We start from the raw sequence: 18,010 nt of genomic DNA on the forward strand, positions 1-18,010 counted from the left end.
ACGTTGAGGGCCGACGCATGCTCCGTCCGATGGCCCCCGCCCTGCCTGCCGAGTACCACCGCATGTACATCCCGTCCTCGGGTGGGCAATACCAAGCGAGCGGCTTGCGTACGCAGACTCGGTCCTTACGTCCAACGCCCGTCATCATGGAGTCGTAAACGAAAAAAATCGTGACATATGCCCTGGCTCGGCACCGGCACCAGCAGGGAAAAAAGGGGTCCATCTCACAACGAAGCAAGATCCAGCCGATGGGGCTCCTGTGGTTCCCCTCCCCAGGGGTCAACCTGTAAGTAATCCTTTCCGGTGATGCTATCCCGGGACGATGATGATGATGGATGCTGATCAGGTCCAGAAAAGAATAGGGGACCGCAGGAATACACTTTCAACATGCGCAGATGCTGGGCATTGGTGGGAGTCGGTTGCCAGATTTACTTCTGCCCCAACCACACGCATTCACGTACGCCGTGACGAACCACCGGCCACCAAAAGGCTCCGTCCAAGGACCCCTTCGAAAAGGGACCCTGAACTCTGCTGCCTCTGCCGAACTGACGATCCCCTCTCTGCTGGGTAAATCCAAACGGAACGACGCCAGATCTCGATGGGCGCATGGCCGCGTGCAAACCCATAGCGTCGTCGACCGTCCGCCTGGAAAGCGTAGCGCGAAGCCTCAAGCCTCACCACGGCACCGTCGAACGCCTCGCCGCAGACCACGAGACTTCTCAAGACCCCAAAGACCCCAAATACCCCTTTACGACGGCTCCCGCCTCCGTCAAGACGGACTGCAAAAGAAGAAGAAAAAACCTTCACCGTGACACTGACTGACTGACTCTCTCTCTCCTCTCACTGCTCAAGAACCAAGGCATACATACATCCACGTCCGAAATAACTTCAACGCACGAATCATTACAGAAGACAACCTCGAGTGACACCCAAACACCCCACCACGGCCCCCATTCCGTTGCCGGCCGGAACACACACACACACACACACACGCCTCGAGTTCACACAACTTCTTTTTCTGCTGCTGCTGCTGCCGCTGTTGCGTTCCAGGGACCCTTTTCTTCCAAGCATCCCGTTCCTGTCGTTCCTCTGATGTCATCCTGCATCTGGCAGGGCTGGGGGTGTTTGGGTTCCTTGGTCCCTTGATTTTTTTCAGTCCCCCCCCCTTAGACGACCCTTGCCCTCGTCTTTCCGGACCATGTCTCCCGGACCGACATGCTCACTGCCATAGGTAGGCATCCCATACCAGAGGCTTTGCAGCTTCTTGGTTGTTTGGCAGTCTCTCATCCCGCGGCCTCTGAAAGTCTGGAACATGCAGAGTGCGCACCCATTGACTTTCTAGAACGCGACTGACCGCCTCTATCCATGGTCACATTCTCGTAGCTCAGGATGGCGTTCACGGCGTGGTAACGGTACCCGCCCCATCTGCCTATGTTCAACTTGTTCCGAGGTGGATTTCTCGTCATCAAAAACGACGCCCACCTTGCGGCATAATTACGTCACTGAAGCTAAATAGCGCCCCGCCGTTCCCAACCCCTGCCCAAACAGTGTCAACGCTCACGTCTTCCCGCTCCCGTAATCCTTTCGTGTCTGCAATAACTCAGTCGACGTTGCACACAGTCGAGTCACTACACACACACACTTCAACGTCTGCATTGGACAAGAGTTTCAGGACTCGGGCTTTAGATACTTGATAGCCTATACAAAGAAAAGATATTATCTAGCACTGGTGTTTCTGCAGCGCTTTCCTAGGAGTCAAAGTGCAGTAGGTACTTGGTTTTATCCGCGCCTAACCAACCATCATCTACCGGCCCCGGTCTGTCTCATGTATTCAAAGTGTATTCGTCTACTCGTCAACCTTGAGAGGCTCGACGTTCCAAATCTCCTCTGCGTACTCGTTGATGCAACGGTCACTGCTGAAGAATCCCATGCGGGCCACGCTGGTGATGGACTTGGTGATCCACTCTTCCTGGTTCTTGTACGCCTCATCGACGAGGTGGTGCGTCTCAATGTAGCTGTTGAAGTCGTCCGAGACGAGGTAGTAGTCGCCGTGGTCGCGGACGGCCGAGATGAGGGCCTGGAAGTCGGACGGCGAGCCAAAGGTGCTCTGCTCAATCGCCGAGAAGACCTTGGCAAGGTTCTCGTCGATCGAGTGGGAGCCGTAGGTGTGTGCATGGCGGAGATCCTCGACATCCTCGGCCAGGTTGCCAAAGAGGAAGATGTTGCTCTCGCCAATCTCGCGGGTGATTTCAATCTAATCTGGTTTCAGCACTGATCGTCCAGACTTGTAGCATACTACTTACGTTGGCACCGTCGCATGTTCCGATAATGAGACCGCCGTTGAGCACAAACTTCATGTTGCTCGTTCCCGAAGCCCTGCGTGGTGTTAGTCTCTATCAGTCCGAAGCTCGGAGGCTACTCACTCAGTACCGGCGGTTGAAATGTGCTCGCTCAAGTCGGAGGCGGGGATAATCATCTCGGCCTTGCTGACGTTGTAGTCCTCGAGGAAGATGACCTTGAGCAAGTCACCAATCTCCTCGTCCTTGTTGACGACAGCGCCAACGTTGTTGACCAGGTGAATGATTTGCTTGGCCATCCAGTAGCCGGGGGCAGCCTTTCCACCAAAGATGGAGACGCGCGGCGCCACCTTCTTGCGGTCCTCGGGAGACATGGCCTTGAGCGTCAGGTATCGGTGGATGACGCCAAAGATGTTCATCTGCTGGCGCTTGTACTCGTGGATTCTCTTGACCTGGACGTCGAAGAGCGCGGCGGGATTGACACTGACGCCCGTCGTGGTCTTGATGTACTTGGCCAAGCGTACCTTGTTGGCGTACTTGATCTCCGCCCACTCCTTGCGGAACTGCTGGTCGTCGATGCTGAGCTCGAGCTTGTTCAGCTGGGTGAGGTCCTTGAGGAACTCGTGGCCGCCCGTCTTGGAAGCAATGAGCTCCGACAGGCGGGGGTTGGCCTGGTGCAGCCAGCGTCTCGGGGTGATGCCGTTTGTGACGTTGGTGAACTTGTCGGGGCCGTAGATGTTGACAAAGTCCTTGAAGATTGTCGTCTTGATGAGGTCCGAGTGCAGCTCGGCGACACCGTTGACCTTGTGGGAGCCGACAATGGCCAAGAAGGCCATGCGGACCATCTTGGGCTGCGACTCTTCTATGATCGAGACCCGTCCGAGGATGTCACGGTCGTTGGGGAACATCTTCTCGACGCTCTGGAGGAAGAAGAGGTTGATGTCGTAAATGATCTGCAGGTGTCTGGGCAGCAGGTGCTGGACCAAACCGACGGGCCACTTCTCGAGGGCCTCGGGCAGGACGGTGTGGTTGGTGTAGCCAAACGTGGCCGTGACGAGGTTCCACGCCTCATCCCACTCGAGCTTCTCGAGGTCGACAAGGATGCGCTGGAGCTCGACAATGGCCAGCGTAGGGTGCGTGTCGTTCAGCTGGATGGCGACCTGGTCGGGGAACTCCCTCCAGGGGCGTTTGGACTTCTTGAAACGACGGACAATGTCGTAGAGGGACGCGGCCACCCAGAAGTATTGCTGCTTCAGGCGGAGCTCCTTTCCACGCTCCAGGTTGTCGTTGGGGTAGAGGACGGCGCTGATCGTCTCAGCACGCTGCTGGTCGGCGACCGAGTTTTCGTAGTCACCGCTGTTGAATTTTTGGAAGTCAAACTCGCCGCTGGCAGCCTTGCTGGACCACAGACGCAGATTGTTCGTGGACGGGGTGGCGTAGCCCGGGATGGGCACGTCGTAGGCGACGGCCGTGACCGTCTCGCCGCCCTCCCAGCTGGCAACCGTCTTGCCGTTGGCGTCGGTTGATTTTTGAACGTGGCCGTAGAATTGGATCTTGGAGGGTCAGTATGCGTCTTTGAGCGTGTGACTGGCTTGACTCACGTCGACCGTCACGTCCTGGCGAGGGAACTCCCAGGGGTTAAAGTCAAGCCAGTAGTCGGGCACCTCGACTTGGTAGCCGTCGATAATCTCCTGCTTGAAGATACCGTACCTGTACCTCAGGCCGTAGCCCCAGGCGGGAAAGTTGAGGGAAGCAAGACTGTCGAGGAAGCAGGCGGCCAATCGACCGAGGCCACCGTTTCCGAGGGCAGCGTCGTGCTCCTGCTCAATGACATCCTCGATGCGGAAGCCGAGGTCGTCAAGACCAGCTATGCGCTGTTAGCCCCTTTCTGTCTGCACATCGATATGCAGCACTCACCCTTGGCAACATCCTTCAGTCCGACGTTGAGCATGGCATTGTCGAGGGCACGGCCCATGAGAAACTCCAGAGAGAGGTAGTAGACACGCTTTCCGTCGACGAGGGTCTGGCGCTGCTGGGTCTTGTTCCACTCCTTGACCAGACGGTCGCGGAAGGCCAGACTGGCGGCAGAGTACGCAGCCGTCTCGTCGCAGTTGAACATGCTACGGGCGAGAGTGGTCTCGACATGGCGGACGACATCCGTCTCAAACTCCTCCTTGGTCTTGAAGGGAGCAGCCTTGGCTTTGTTCCATGCTTCGCGCTGGGGCTCAGGGATGGAAGCTATTCAGAGACGGTTAGCCGAGTGAGCTGCAGGCATGTGCTAGGGGGACGAAGCTACTGGGGCTGTGGATGTGGCGTGATGGAGCTCCCGCTGATCAGTGCGGGGTATTTTGGGGCGGGCAGCCCGGGCTGAGAGCTGCCCCTCCAAGCTCCACGAGAGCTGCCAAAGCTCACCCGCAGGGCCGCGGGCACATGGCAACGCGTGCCATTGAATGGGGAGGGCCGGCGGGAAAACTCACCCTCGACGCTCTTGATCTCGCCAGCACCGAAGCCGGTAAAGGTTCGCTTGTGCTTGGGGCGGGAGATGCCAGCAGGACCGACGGAGCCCTGGATGTCGACGATGGGGGCACCCATAGACGGGCGACGCTCCCGCGTGGGCAAGCTCTTGGTGTCCGACATTTTGTTTGTACGTGTAACCGTAGAAGGCAAGGGATTGAGCAGTCACAGACTCGAATGGCTCGAATTCAGGCCACAATCACCTCGGAAACCTGCTGCCGTCGTGTTAGCTATGGCGAACTCTCGGGACGTGAGTCGAAACACACGACTCGGCTGGGAGCATGCATAGCGAGGAGAGGACGAGGTCCAGACTCGACTGACAGCGGAGCGGACGGGACGTACGTCAGGATTCGCCCAGGATGTTAGTGGGGAGAAGAGCGGGGTGCTGCTGGCGGTGCCTGAACCTCAGTCCACCACGGGGCTGCCGGGATTCGTAGTCAGCGAAACGCCAATGGAGCGCGTCTCTCGGCTGAAGATGAAGGTATCTTCGGCGTCGAATGGGAGTTCTAGCGATGATGATGGCGATTGGACTGCAGGTATCGTCGCAAGAGGTTCGTAACAGATGCAGCTAGCTCAGCGAGGAGAAGACGAAGCAGAGGCAGAAGCAAGGTGTGACGGGGGAAGACCTGAAGCACCGCAAGCTTTTGGACTCTGAGAAGAGGAGGGGAAGAGGGGGAGGGGTAGAAGGAGGAGGAGACTTCCAGACCGGGAGAGAGGGGGAGGGAGGGAGCTTAAGAAAGAGACGGGAAGGTATCATTCATGAGCCATGGCTAGTGGGAGGCAGGTAGTCAGCCATGGGCCATGGCATGTTTGGCCAGCGGTCAGAAGGTACAAGACGAGACGCAGATGTGATGGGAAGATACAAAGCGCCTTTCTCGAGATGGGAAGGCAATGCAGCATGGCATCCAATTTGCCAGGCAGGTACAGCCAAAGGCACGCAGACCTGCTCTCGCACAAACCAAGGCAAGGTAGCCGTCATGTTGCACATCAAACACAGGCCCCAAGTTGCGGTCCTGGCCTGGCATGGACGGCCTGGGCATGGATTGACTGATCTGATCTGACAACCCGCACACCCATCAACGACGCGATGGATCTGACCCCGTTTCTGTCTCCATCAAGGTCTTGTCTGGCAATCTGGCCCGGTCTGGCCTGCAACAACACCGAGAAAAACACAAAACGCCTGATATGACCTCACCACAGGAAATTGAGGGGAGCAGGCCGGACAAGCATCTCCCTCTTGCTGGTGAAACCGCGCCGAGCAGATGCAGCAGCAGTGAACACTTGCTTGCCGCATAGCAACAGAATGCGGGGGAAGCAACAGCAGCACCAACAGCAGCAGCAGAGACACGGCAGCAGCTATTAGCAGCGACGCCGACCTGGAGCTAAGGCAGTGTAGCGCGACAGGGATGCCGGGTCGCAGCACAGAGAAAGACACACCGCGGCTGCCAGTCCGGTCAAGACATGAGGTCGTGAGGTGCTTCCACGCACAATGGCCTTTCCTCATGCAGTAGCGCAAGAATGCGGCACCTAGGTACCCAAGCTACCCAGTGCTGCATCTTGAGGCGCACTAGGAATGGGCCTTTGGCCAGTTTGCCAGGATAGCTCCCACCTCCCACCTCGCCCAGCTGTGTCTCCCACCGCTATCACCCCCGGCGAACCGACCGAGAACAAGGGCAAGAACAGGAACAAGGCGAAGCTGCTTCGCGGCGAACAGCTTGGCCGTGTCGGGACGACCTGGAAAGGCAATCCGGTGAATGTCTACCTCCCTGCGGCGAAAGTACCGGGGGACGCGCAGCTCAACCTCGCGCGGCTCGTATGTGTAAGTCGAGTCGTCAACGCGCATATCTCCGGCGAACTACCTTAACACCCTTGCCCAACCGAAATCGTCCTGGGAACCAACCAAAGCCTCAATTCCAATAGCTCTCGTCTTCGCCTTCGTTGCCGTGCTGCTTGCCCGCCATACCTGCCGCCTCCCGGCAACGACCCATTGGCGAAGAATTCCAGCACCCGTCCCCGTACCGTACCGTACCCCGGCGAGGGCCCAGGTTCATTAGTAGGTGCCCAAATCACCAACCAAATTGCCAGACCTTGAGTTCCACAGCTTGACACGGCGCCAACGGCCTGGGGTAAAAAAGACACTGAACACACACTCCACGCCCGGTGGAGCATGGAACACTGGAGAACGCAAGACTGACAGTTGGCGGCCCCGACTTTCCCGGTTCTCTGTCAAGTCTCGTCTCCCCAGCTCTGTCACGATAGTGGCCACTTTCACAGAAATACGATATTCGTACGGGCTCTCCGTCCTGTTGTTCCTCGTCGGTCTCCATTGCCCTGCATGCCCTCTCCATCGAGTGTCCATCGCCAGCCGGCGCGCCATTGGCTGGGACAGACGACGTCGACCGCCGGCTCCCCGCCTTTTCTGTCGTCCAGCAGAAACTCTGATAGAGCACGACATACGCCAGTCGGAATGCAATGCAATACGCTGCTGCTGCTGCTGCTGCAATCCACCCAGACATCACCTGATGCTTCTCTCGCCCCCCCCGTGCGTTGCCATTCCATTCCATAGGTACATCACAATGCCATTTATCCATCTCACCCTCTCGTCAATTGTCCAATTGTCCGACTCGGCCGCCCGATATCACATACATTGGTGATATCACGAATTGACGAATCCAAGGTCTGCATGCACCGCGTCACCTCATCCGTATCTCAACCCCTGTCGTCGCGCCTGAAGAACCCATTCACGCGAATAAACAAAAGTGAAATGTGACTTGAGAGAAACAAATGCACCGCTTCCAGCAGAGCACCACAGCCTTGCGTGATTAAGACGATATAGTATACAAACAAAATGTGCCCAGCCTCAAGCCGACCATCCAGAGTAAAAGGCGCATCTCCACATCTCCCCAACCTCCTGACAAGTGTACCGGGAAGGCCTTGTCGCCGCCTCGCATCTGCTGCGTGCTGACCGACCAAGCTTCATCTCAATCGTGTCCAACGCGAAGGGGGACGGACCCGGACGAACCCGCACCACGTTTTTGCAATGAGCAAATGCCACCAACAGCGTGTCACTTGAGCCGCACAGCGTCGTACAGTTGAAAAATCCCAATATATGACTTCTTGCTTCTCACATAAGAACGCCCCCATCATATATAGCTGTCGCTGCTCTGCACCACGGTTTCCGTAACTCATGGCTTTCCTTGCGAGATGATGGATGCAGTTGTTGCTTTCCCAACACTAGCCCACCGTCCCAATCGCGAACGGGTCCCTTCATCACTTCGTCTGCAAACTTTCACTTCCCGTATCCGTACTCCAGAAGACGGCTTGCTTTTTTTTCGTCCTTCTCTCGTGCTTTCTCCCCGGTTCTCTCTGCTCGGGGCGTGCGGCACACCGGTTGCGGATGCCCCTGACTGAAAAGCAATTTGTTCTGCAATGCAAATGAACGGAATTGCCGCTGTCGCATTAGGCCCCCAACCACAGACCGCTATCGCTTATCGTTCGACTGGTAGCCGTAGAAAGCGAGCGAAAAACCAGAGTGAACGCCATCCAAACGAAGTGCCGCCCACAACGCCCGGCAATGCTGTAAAACGCTGACCTGCAACAGAGGAGATGAATCTAAACATTAAGGAAATTTCGGCTGATCAAGCCCGGTGGTCGCTGTGGCGTCTCGTCTGTCATAGGATTCCCGAGTCTCGCAGGGCGTTGTTGAGAATCGTCTCCTTTACTGCCGCAAACACTAGTCGGATATTCGATGTGTCGGTTGCTTGAGTCAGGCTGCCCTCTGATTAGCCCCCCGCCCGCCGAAACGATGACGCTATAACTTACTGGGGATATAGATTCAGGTGTGCTCTGTTTACTTGATTAAAGCGCCACAGCAGATACTTGGCCGCCTTGTTCACGTCGTTGCCGCCCGAGTAGTCCGGGAAGTAGTTGCCCAGCGGTGACCGCCCAAGCTTCTGCTTGAAGATATCGACCTTATTGAGGAACAGGATGATGCTGGTCCGCATGAACCATCTGGAGTTGACGACGGAGTCGAACAGGAGCAAGCTCTCCATCATTCGATTCTGCGACACGGTTAGCACGCGTCAGACAGACGGCACCAATTTCGGCGTACCTGACTGCTCTCCTCGAGCAGGACCTGGTCGTACTCGCTCAAGGCTACGCAAAAGATGATGGATGTGACGTTTTCGAAGCAGTGAATCCACTTCTTCCTTTCGCTTCGCTGGCCGCCCACGTCAAACATGCTGGCGATAGTTAGCTCTGTCGGGCGATGCGCGGGCGGTCCGCGACTCACTGTATGCTGAGCTGGCCCATTTGGAATCTCGTCTCGTAGATACCGGTCGTCTTTGTTCTCGCGCGGAGAACGTCCATCTCGTTTGGGAGATAGTCCGGTACGACGATGCGCATGACTTCTTGGAAGAAGCTGTTGTCTGTTAGCCGCATCCTACGACACCATGTCAGTTGGAGGGCGTCTCACTATTCTGCGGAATCCATCAGATAAAACTCGGTTTGCCTCTCCATGAGCTGTTCCCTTGCCGGATCGCTCCATATTGACTGGATGGCGATGCCGATTTGGGGGTCGATGTTCGCCTGAGGCCCGGACTCTGCGGTGTATTCCATCAAAAATGTGGCGTAGGCCTTGTTTTCCTCGATGACGGGTTCGATGTCGAACTGTCGCATCGCCTGGATGACGGCTTTTGCGCACTCGACCAAGTTCTTGAAGACGGTCGGTCTGTAGTTGTACAGCTCATCTTCGGAGTAGCCCTTCAAGTGAATGATTTTCATCTGTTTCACAATGGTCGACTTTCCACTTTCGCCGGATCCTTCGATAATCAGTCAGCATCCTGTCGTACACCACCCCCGATCAATCCCATCACGACCATCACCTACCGAGCAGGAGAATCTTGCATTCTCTTCGTAACCTCTTGGAGTCCTCTTCTAGTTGCCTGTCGATGGCCTGGCTCTTCTTCTTCTGTTCCACCTCCTCATTGTTCGAACTCATACAGGCACCCATCTTGGCGGTGTGGTGAGGCTTCAGGTAAGCCGGTGACCGAGATGATGACCGGATTGGTAGGCGTCGGTCCTCGAGCGCAGACTCGAAACGTCCGAGAGAAGTCGTGTGTGGTTGTCCAAGGAACGCACTTTAGATGCCCATAGTAATATTAAATAGATGCGGCAGGTCGTATTGATTAAGTCGCAGGTTTCGCAGCCGGGACCAGCACGGTGAGTGTGCCGTTGAATCGATGCTGTTCAATCGGCGGGCGGAGGACTCGGCGGTAACGAGCAGCAGGCGTCGGGTACTGGGGAGGCTGGGTGGGTGGAGAGACGATCAGCGACGGCACGGCAATGGTGCACTCTGATGGGGAGCGACGAGAATTCGATTTCGAAGGAAGCGACGATGAATGAGATGATGGGCGGAAGGCGTCCAGGTCGGGGTCAAGCGGAAGCTATCGAGGGAGATGTGGTGGTGCGAAGGAGCGGAAGACGGTGGTGGTAGTGGATGTGGTGGTGGTGAGTGCGACCGGGAAGGCGGGCAAGGACAGTGTCGGAGGAAGAAATGTGGGGATCACAAGGACCTCGACAGCGCTGGCGGGCGGGTAATTGGTAGAGCGCCCCAAGCTAAGGCATCCGTCCCCAGCGAGCGAGCGAGCGCAGCGTCTGGTGTGGGCTGGGCTGGGCGTGGGCGAGAGGACGTGGACGAGTGAGAAGCCGAGCCTTGCAGGGCAGGCCACGGGCAGTTCAATTCGGGGTCAGGGTCGTTCGGCAGCTGTCACAGCCCACGGTATCTGTGGTGGGTGGTTGGAGTGTTGGGGAGCAGGGAGCTGATGTGACAGAGATCAGGCTGGTGGTCTCTTTTGGTGTCCCGGTTCGGATCTCTGATGTGCTGATCTGCGTACGGGTACAAGCTGACGAATTGGCGTGGGCGTGGGAGGTGGTGATGCAGAGAGTGAGAGTGAGAGAGTGAGTGTGTGCGAGAGTGTGCGAGCGATCGGAAAAGGCAGCAGACAACGCGGCGTCACTTCACACAGCAGAACGACAGGACAGCCACCAGAGAGGAAAGAGACGGACGGACTGGCGCAGGTAATTGGTGGGTGGGTAGAGGGGAAAAGGAATTCTGACGAGGCGGGAAAGTGTAAAGTTGATGCTAAGGTAAGGTAGGGTAGCGGCAGAGAGTCAGACAGAGAGAGAGAGAGCGGTAACTTTTTCCCCCTTCTTTCACTTTGGCACCGCTACAAGTCGCTGCAGAGCCTGCACCTCAGCAATGCGTGCCGTCGGGGATAAGGTAGGTAGGCAAGGCAATTATTAGCACCCGAACTCTCTGACGCTTGCTTGTTGCTGGTGTCTGTTCTCTGCTGCTGCTGCTGCTCCTCTCTCTTCCTGCGCCCCCAAGCAGAGCAGAGAGCAACACCCACCAGCACCTGGCAACGTGAGTGGTTGGCAGCAGCCCGCAGACGGGAGGACAGGGCCGGGGCCAGGGCGCGACGGTCCAATGAGGTCGGGTGGGTGTGCGTTTGGTTTGTGGTGGTGCGCGCGAGGTGCTGGTGAGGTGTGCCGTGCAGCGTGGGTGGTGGTGTGTGGATCGGATATGAATGGGTCCAGCAGCGCCCTCCGTCCACGTCCGTCGGGTCCTGGGTCCGCAAAGTCTGATACCTGACGGACCCGGCTTGTACATTGGATACCTTGCAGATTAGGTACGGATGGCCATGTAGGTATCACGCAGCAAGGTAGCTCGGTAGTCTGTCTTCAGCAGCTTGGCCTGCCGGAGGAGGAAGAGAGGAACGCAAAATGCCCGGGAGGACAACTGACGATGGGCGACACGATTGGAACATTGGCAGGGCAGAGAGTGAGAGAGAGATGCTTGGGACCTGCCCGTCTGGCACATGGGCAGCACGCCGGGCAGACAACCTAACCAGACAGGGTATCTACAGGCGGGGAGACGAGGCGTCAGCGTCCTGTTGCTATTGCTGCAGCTTTGCCAGGTTGCAAGACGAGGTTGCCCGATTCCTGGACGGGTGGTGGGTGGTGGGAGATGGGTGCCTGGCCTCAGACCGAACAGTGAAGCATGGGGGCCATGAGCATCGCATCCGCATCATCAACGTCGTCTTACATCTCACAATCTAGGTACCTGCCTGGGTAAGGTAGGAGGAGAGCACCTCAAGGTCCAGACATGCTCGGGAGTACGTACCCGCCCTGCTTGGAACGCCCCGCCCAAGCTGCCTCGAGCACTTGACTAAACTGAATGCCGCTATACAAATTACAATGGCAGGCAGAGAGAGAAAGAGAGCTCTGTCTCTCTTATGGCTTGACTGGGTAAGGTACCTAGGTAAGTACTTTTCCACAGCACACCTCAGGATCGCCTCCACTTGTTTTAGTGTGTTGTCCCTCCACCGCATGCATGGCATTTGAGTATCAGAACCTGCAGTACGTACCGCCTCTTATTGGACAGGCAATGAGACCCCCAAAGTCCACGAGCGAGTGTCGTCTCCGGGCCCCATGTTCGTTCATGTTCATGTTCATGTTCATGTTCATGTTCTTCGCGTGTCCACCCTGGGTCGGGACTTTTCTGGGCCAGTCGCGGTCCCTTCTATTTCCATCCATCCATCCATCCCTCCCTCTGCCCGCCCGCCCTGGAGACATCCGACTGCTGCTCACTCATCCCACATGGTCCTGTGATATCAATTCCTGCCTCACATCGCAGCCCTAACAGCTGTCCCGTCACCTTACCTGAGGCACGTAGCGGCGAGGCAACGGGGCGACTCTAAAATGCAACACGATTGGAGCTCATCTTGCAAGGGCAAACTTTGATGCTGACGGCTCCTCCTCGTCTTTTCTCTGCGCATGCACCGCTGGGTATCTACCTGACGGATACTACCTGTGCTCTCCCAGTCTGCTATTGCACAGGGCAGCATCCTATGGCAGAAGCTCTGCCGGGGCCACCACCACAAGGTTCCGACGTTGGAGAGGGCTCCCTCGTCTTGGCTTCTATTCATATCGACTCAACATTAACGAATCTAATTACCTTTTTTTTTTCTTCTTCGTGCCTGGCTGGCTGGCCCCCTCCGCAGCATCCAATCTGCGCTGCATCATCTCGATTCTGTAAGGCACCACAACCACGCAAACGCAGTTGGCAAAGCACGACACCGTCCGTCCCGTCCGCCCAATCCTAGAACGTCGTCGGAATTGACCAGTCTCCTACCCCGTTCCAGTTCTTCTGAAGCCCCAGACCCAGACCCTTTTTTGCCGCCGTCTCGTTACTTTTTCCAACATGATCATCGTCATTTCCAAGCCCCCCTGTCGACCATCTTTGATGTTTGGACCCTTCAATGTCTGTTCTCGGGCCCCGGCAAATTCCAGCACTCACATGAGCCACGCGAGGTCGACCGCGCCCAGCACCCGCACCGCCGCATTCGGCAGCCTCAGACGTCCCCGATGAGCGAGCGTAGTCTCTTTTCGCGGGCTGGCTCGCCCTCCTCCTCCTCCCCCCTCCAGCCTAAGGCAATGTAACATCTGTTTCAGTCGTCAAGCACCGAGTAATGACTCTCTCACCCCCAACTGCTGCCCCCCCAAACTGGGCCCCCAAACCTCCAATCTCCCGTCCAGACTCCAGACTCCCAAACTCCAGATCAACGACGGACCCTGGACCACTGCCAAGTTCAGACTTGGACTTAGACTTTTGACCGCCGCAGGCCAGACTGTGGCCACGATGCACTTATCCGTACCTACCTGACCTGCGGATGGTTCACGTACAACTACAGGGCACATTCCAGAACCACAGACGCAGAAGAGTCAACAAGTCTAGAGTCTCGCATGGGACGAAAGTGACGGCAAGCAACAACGGCAACACCAGAAAACCAAAAAGTCCACCCACCACGCCTTTTCGTCGTCGCAGTCATTCTTCTGTTGCCGTCGATGGATCGTCGACCTGACGCAGACTAGGAGCTTTGATGAGCCGACCCAGGACCCGGGTGACACTTCACTCAGCCCGGCGCTACAGTTTGAACAGAATAGAACAAGACGGATGGCTTCTACCCGCCGCCTCGTTACATGTCCGTGGCTTGCAACCGGTCTTGCGTCCGTTCCTATCGTCTGCAGAGATCTGCTCATCTGGAGTGCCCTTGCCCGTTTCGGTCTGGGCGTTGTCCTGTTGCATCGGTCAACCACCCGCAGCATTGCACCGGGAGCACAGCTCGTCTACCTCAGCAACGCACCCAGACGACGCAAGAGATGAGGTAATTCTTCAAGGCTGCGGTCACAATTTCAGCTTCACACCGCCAAACTCTGTCTCTCCGGGATACCGGCCGCGTTCTTCGCTGCGGCATTCCAGCGTCCGCCAAGCCCATGATAGTATTCCGCACCACTGAGCGACCTTGCCGGCGGCTGCTGTTGCTGCTGCTGCTGATGAACGGCCGTACGAATACCCTCGCGTCGCGTTGCGAGCTACTGCCCACGGCAGCATTGGCGGGGTATCCCATGGACGAGGTCGCGAGGCCAGAGGATGTAGACCATCACGAAAACCTTATACTCGCTTTGGGCACTCTGTTTACCACTTGGCTCTAGCCCGGTCGCAGCTCCATCCTAGTTCCGTCCTTATTCGCCTCGATTTCAGATTGTCCGTCGCGCCCGAATTTTATCAAATTCCCTTTCGGTCTCGCTATTCTCCAGGTGGACAGGGGGGACGGCCAAATGGCTGCGTCCGTAATGCCACGCTCTCACCTACATCTCTTCGGCCGGCAGTCAAGACAACCTTCGTCCACTCGTCGAGATCTGGATCTAGTTCAGACGTTGTGTCGGCTTCATCAGAGATGGGTCAGACTCAACGGCCGACTCCGCACGGGTTGGGTCCTTTGACAGCAATCCTGGACTTCAGGGCGAACTCCTTTGCATGATTGTCCGTCTTGTTGCTTTCGTGCGAAGGACGAAGCAAGGGCTCGGCCGCACGGTTTGACGACTGGACACCCTTGTCTATGTTCACGTTTTCGTCAGATAACTGGCACTGATCAGGGCTCTCGTCTGTGCCCCTGGGGCTTCTCGCCCAATCGGCTAGCGTTGAACTGGCAGGCGGCCCAGCAGCTTTGGAACACTATAGGCAGGGAGCACACGTGGGAGAGGGAGGCATCAAGTCTCATCTCTCCGACCAGTTTGAGAGGCACACCACACAGACAAGGGCCCGTCCGAGCAGCCCCAAACCGCCGGCCCCTTTACGGTACTTCGTACGCCTCGTACGCGCGACCTGGGCCGATGTCTTCAAGGCCGTCAGGCTGTGGGAAGTGGCCGCATTCAGCTACGCATCTGGAATCAAAATGATGCCAATTTTCTCTCTGCAGAGGCGTGGTCTCCAGGAGGCAAGACACAGTCCTACGCCAAGCCTGTCATGCAAGAGCGGTCGAATGGGGATGCTTTCCCAGCAAATCTTCGCAGGCGCGTTCTCATTGCGGGCGTGCTGACAATATTGTCCCCTGGCAGACTTCTTGTCAGCTTCCCAAACGAGAAAGGCTTGATGCACCTCACAATTGTCGGCAGCCCAATCCTTTTCTTCATGCGTTCGCCCGGCGCTTAGCCGTTTGTTCCATTCAGTCAAATACCCGGGGTCCATTGCAGGCCGGCTTCGATGAAGAACTGTCGGGTCTGGGTCACAATCACCGGGACCCGCTTCCGAGCCGACGAAGATACCGGCGTCTGGGGCGTGCGGTCCGATTGATTCTCCGTTTGCTCTGCATGCCTGGATCGGCGCGAACAATACGGCTGACCCTCGGCTTGCTTCCATACGAGTGTATGGCGAGGGCCGTGCGAAGCCAAGTGTTCGCATCTAATGTCCGGAACCCGCAGGTCTGTAGCAGGCATCGTGTAGTAAAACGAACGGCCCTTCGGCAATGGGATGGTCGCCTGCCGCCCCTTTGACCTCCTGCTACAGCATCACAGGTGGACGTGCCCCGACAATCCTACGGAGCCACAGGAGCGGGCCGAATGAGCTTGGCCAAGCCGGCTTGTTCAAGCGAACACCGGCGCCTCGCGGGGGAATTGTTCCACAAGCCAATCGACCTCTCGCAACCCTGTCGGTGTGTTCCAGTGTTTCATGGCCTCTGGTCTGACTAATGTGGACGGGCAGAGTTTTGGCTACATTATTCGTTTGTGGCCGCGTCTGCGTGGCGGTCGTTGTTCTACCATGGAAGAACTTAGAGTTGGTCTGGGATGAACGGAGACATTGTCACACGATTCAGCCCGGCTGCTTCACACATCGTCCGGAGGCCAGGGAAAAGCTTATCGATTTTCCGGGCTTCGAGAGGGGGTTGTGGCGACTCGGCCAATGATTCAGTCAAACCTGTTTGCCACGTGCTCTCAAAACACGCGCATGGTCTGGGGGTTCTTGGTAGAAACATTGTTTGGTGGTGGTGGTGGCAGCGGGCTGGCAAAAAAAGCCTGCATGCCGGTGAAGGGACAAGATGAGTGAAATGGGGAAATCTTTTCCGATCTTGAAGTTTATCAAAGTCGGGGTATATCCATAAACGCCGCGCCTGCAAGCCTGGCGTTTAGAATTTGACATGCTATAAGACGTGAGTTATAAGGTCGTGGAGTGGGAGCGTCGACACGAGTACGAATACAGACGCGCGAGACAAGAGATGTAGGCGAATCACGTGCAGAAGAAGGTCGTGGCAGAGGCTAGGCGGGGAGTCATCGGACATTTCGCTCGTGATGGAAATGTCCGGAGCCCAAGGTACACGGCCTGCGAGATTCGGCGTGATAATCCGGCCGGCGTCGATGTGGGGCCCGGCGGTTCGTCCGGCGCCCGGCCGAACCCGGACGACAACCTCGTGGCTTCCCGCGCGGCATCGCGACATGGCGTGACGGTTCCTCTCTGTGAGATGACGATTAAAATCATGACGTAGCCGTGTCTGCATCTGATTTGTAACGTGACGGCCCTTGTGAGGTGATGATATTGTAAGCTGGACAGGTGCACAACATCGCTGGGAGACAACTTTACGTGATGGTGGCATGGAAGTGTTCCTCCCGGAGATACCGATATCCTCATTTGGCAGGAAAACTCCATATGGCGTTCCAAGTCGGACTGCTGATCACACAAGTTGGAGCATCTTTCGGGCGGGCTTCCGCCAGGTGGAGATAGTTGAGCTGCGGAAGACATACGTTTGACAAACTGCATAAGTACCACAAGACGTCTCTACATATACCAACTTCTGAAACCCAAACACATCATCTAGCAGCCTTCGAACCAGTTCGGAATCCATATCGCAGTCAAAATGTCCGTCACCAAGCCCATCGTCTTGTATGGTCACAGTAAGCCGCCCCAAGACCTTCCATCTCACTCGAACACCATGTGGCTAACACGGCCCGCATACTACGCCCCGAACCCGGCCAAAGTAGTCATGATTCTCAGAGAACTTGAGATTCCGTACGAGATGGTGAGTCGCCACCTCCTTGCCCATCAGCGAGAAGAGAACCATCTCACAACATGGGCAGATCAAGGTGGAATTCACGGACGTCAAAAAGGAACACTTCACGACAGTCAACCCCAACGGCCGCCTCCCCGCCATCACAGATCCGAACACGGGCATCACCCTCTGGGAGTCGGGCGCCATCATCGAGTACCTCGTCGAGACGTACGACACCGAGAACAGGCTGTCCTACACTTCGTTCCCCGAAAAGTTTCATCTGAAGCAGTTCCTGGCGTTCCAAATGTCCGGACAGGTAACGTCGTGCCCCCCTACCCATTCACAACAACAACTCTGACGGATGGCAGGGCCCCTACTTTGGCCAGCTCGGGTGGTTCAAGATGTTCCACCCCGAAGACGTCCCGAGCGCCAAGGAGAGATACGAGGAGCAGACTGTGCGCGTGCTGTCCGTCCTCGACCGCGTGCTCAAGGGGAGAGAGTACCTCGTCGGCGACAAGGCGTATGCTTTGCTGTCCTCCTTCCGAGTGGCTCATAGCTGACGGGCAACACACCTAGGACCTACGTCGACATCGCCTTCATGCCCTGGGATTATATGGCCCGCCGCATGCTCGACACTGCGTGGAACGACAAGTTCGCCATCGACAAAGAGTACCCCGACTACGCGGCCTGGGCGGAGAGGATCAGGTCCCGGCCCGCCGTCGAGAAGACGCTTGCGGCGATGAAGTCGGAGAGGGCCAAGGAGGAGAGCAGCGACTAGCCGCCGTAGGAGTCTCTTCAATGTATACAGAGCAGTGC

At 56.8% G+C, this 18,010-nt stretch overlaps 3 protein-coding genes across 3 annotated transcripts; 1 reads left to right on the plus strand and 2 right to left on the minus strand.

The window, feature by feature from the left end:
* Window positions 1-1,846: 1,846 nt before the first annotated feature.
* Window positions 1,847-4,934, minus strand: GPH1 (Non-essential glycogen phosphorylase; the record flags this gene model as incomplete). Its single annotated transcript, XM_053176129.1, has 6 exons — window positions 1,847-2,254; window positions 2,304-2,376; window positions 2,424-3,850; window positions 3,899-4,164; window positions 4,215-4,535; window positions 4,775-4,934. 6 exons carry the CDS (start codon window positions 4,932-4,934, stop codon window positions 1,847-1,849), a joined length of 2,655 nt encoding a protein of 884 aa, XP_053040029.1.
* A 3,695-nt stretch (window positions 4,935-8,629) lies between these two features.
* GNA3 (G protein alpha subunit) lies at window positions 8,630-9,822 on the minus strand (the record flags this gene model as incomplete). The annotated part of the gene is made up of 5 exons (XM_053176130.1): window positions 8,630-8,872; window positions 8,923-9,052; window positions 9,103-9,231; window positions 9,286-9,631; window positions 9,699-9,822. The coding sequence occupies 5 exons, from the start codon at window positions 9,820-9,822 to the stop codon at window positions 8,630-8,632; spliced, it is 972 nt and encodes a 323-aa protein (XP_053040030.1).
* A 7,240-nt stretch (window positions 9,823-17,062) lies between these two features.
* Window positions 17,063-17,972, plus strand: COL26b_003230 (uncharacterized protein; the record flags this gene model as incomplete). Its single annotated transcript, XM_053176131.1, has 4 exons — window positions 17,063-17,224; window positions 17,283-17,510; window positions 17,563-17,714; window positions 17,771-17,972. 4 exons carry the CDS (start codon window positions 17,063-17,065, stop codon window positions 17,970-17,972), a joined length of 744 nt encoding a protein of 247 aa, XP_053040031.1.
* Between the last annotated feature and the right edge of the window lie 38 nt (window positions 17,973-18,010).

This window comes from Colletotrichum chrysophilum (genome assembly GCF_026319265.1).
Source record: "Colletotrichum chrysophilum strain AFK26 chromosome Unknown scaffold_17, whole genome shotgun sequence".
NCBI lineage: Eukaryota > Fungi > Ascomycota > Sordariomycetes > Glomerellales > Glomerellaceae > Colletotrichum > Colletotrichum chrysophilum.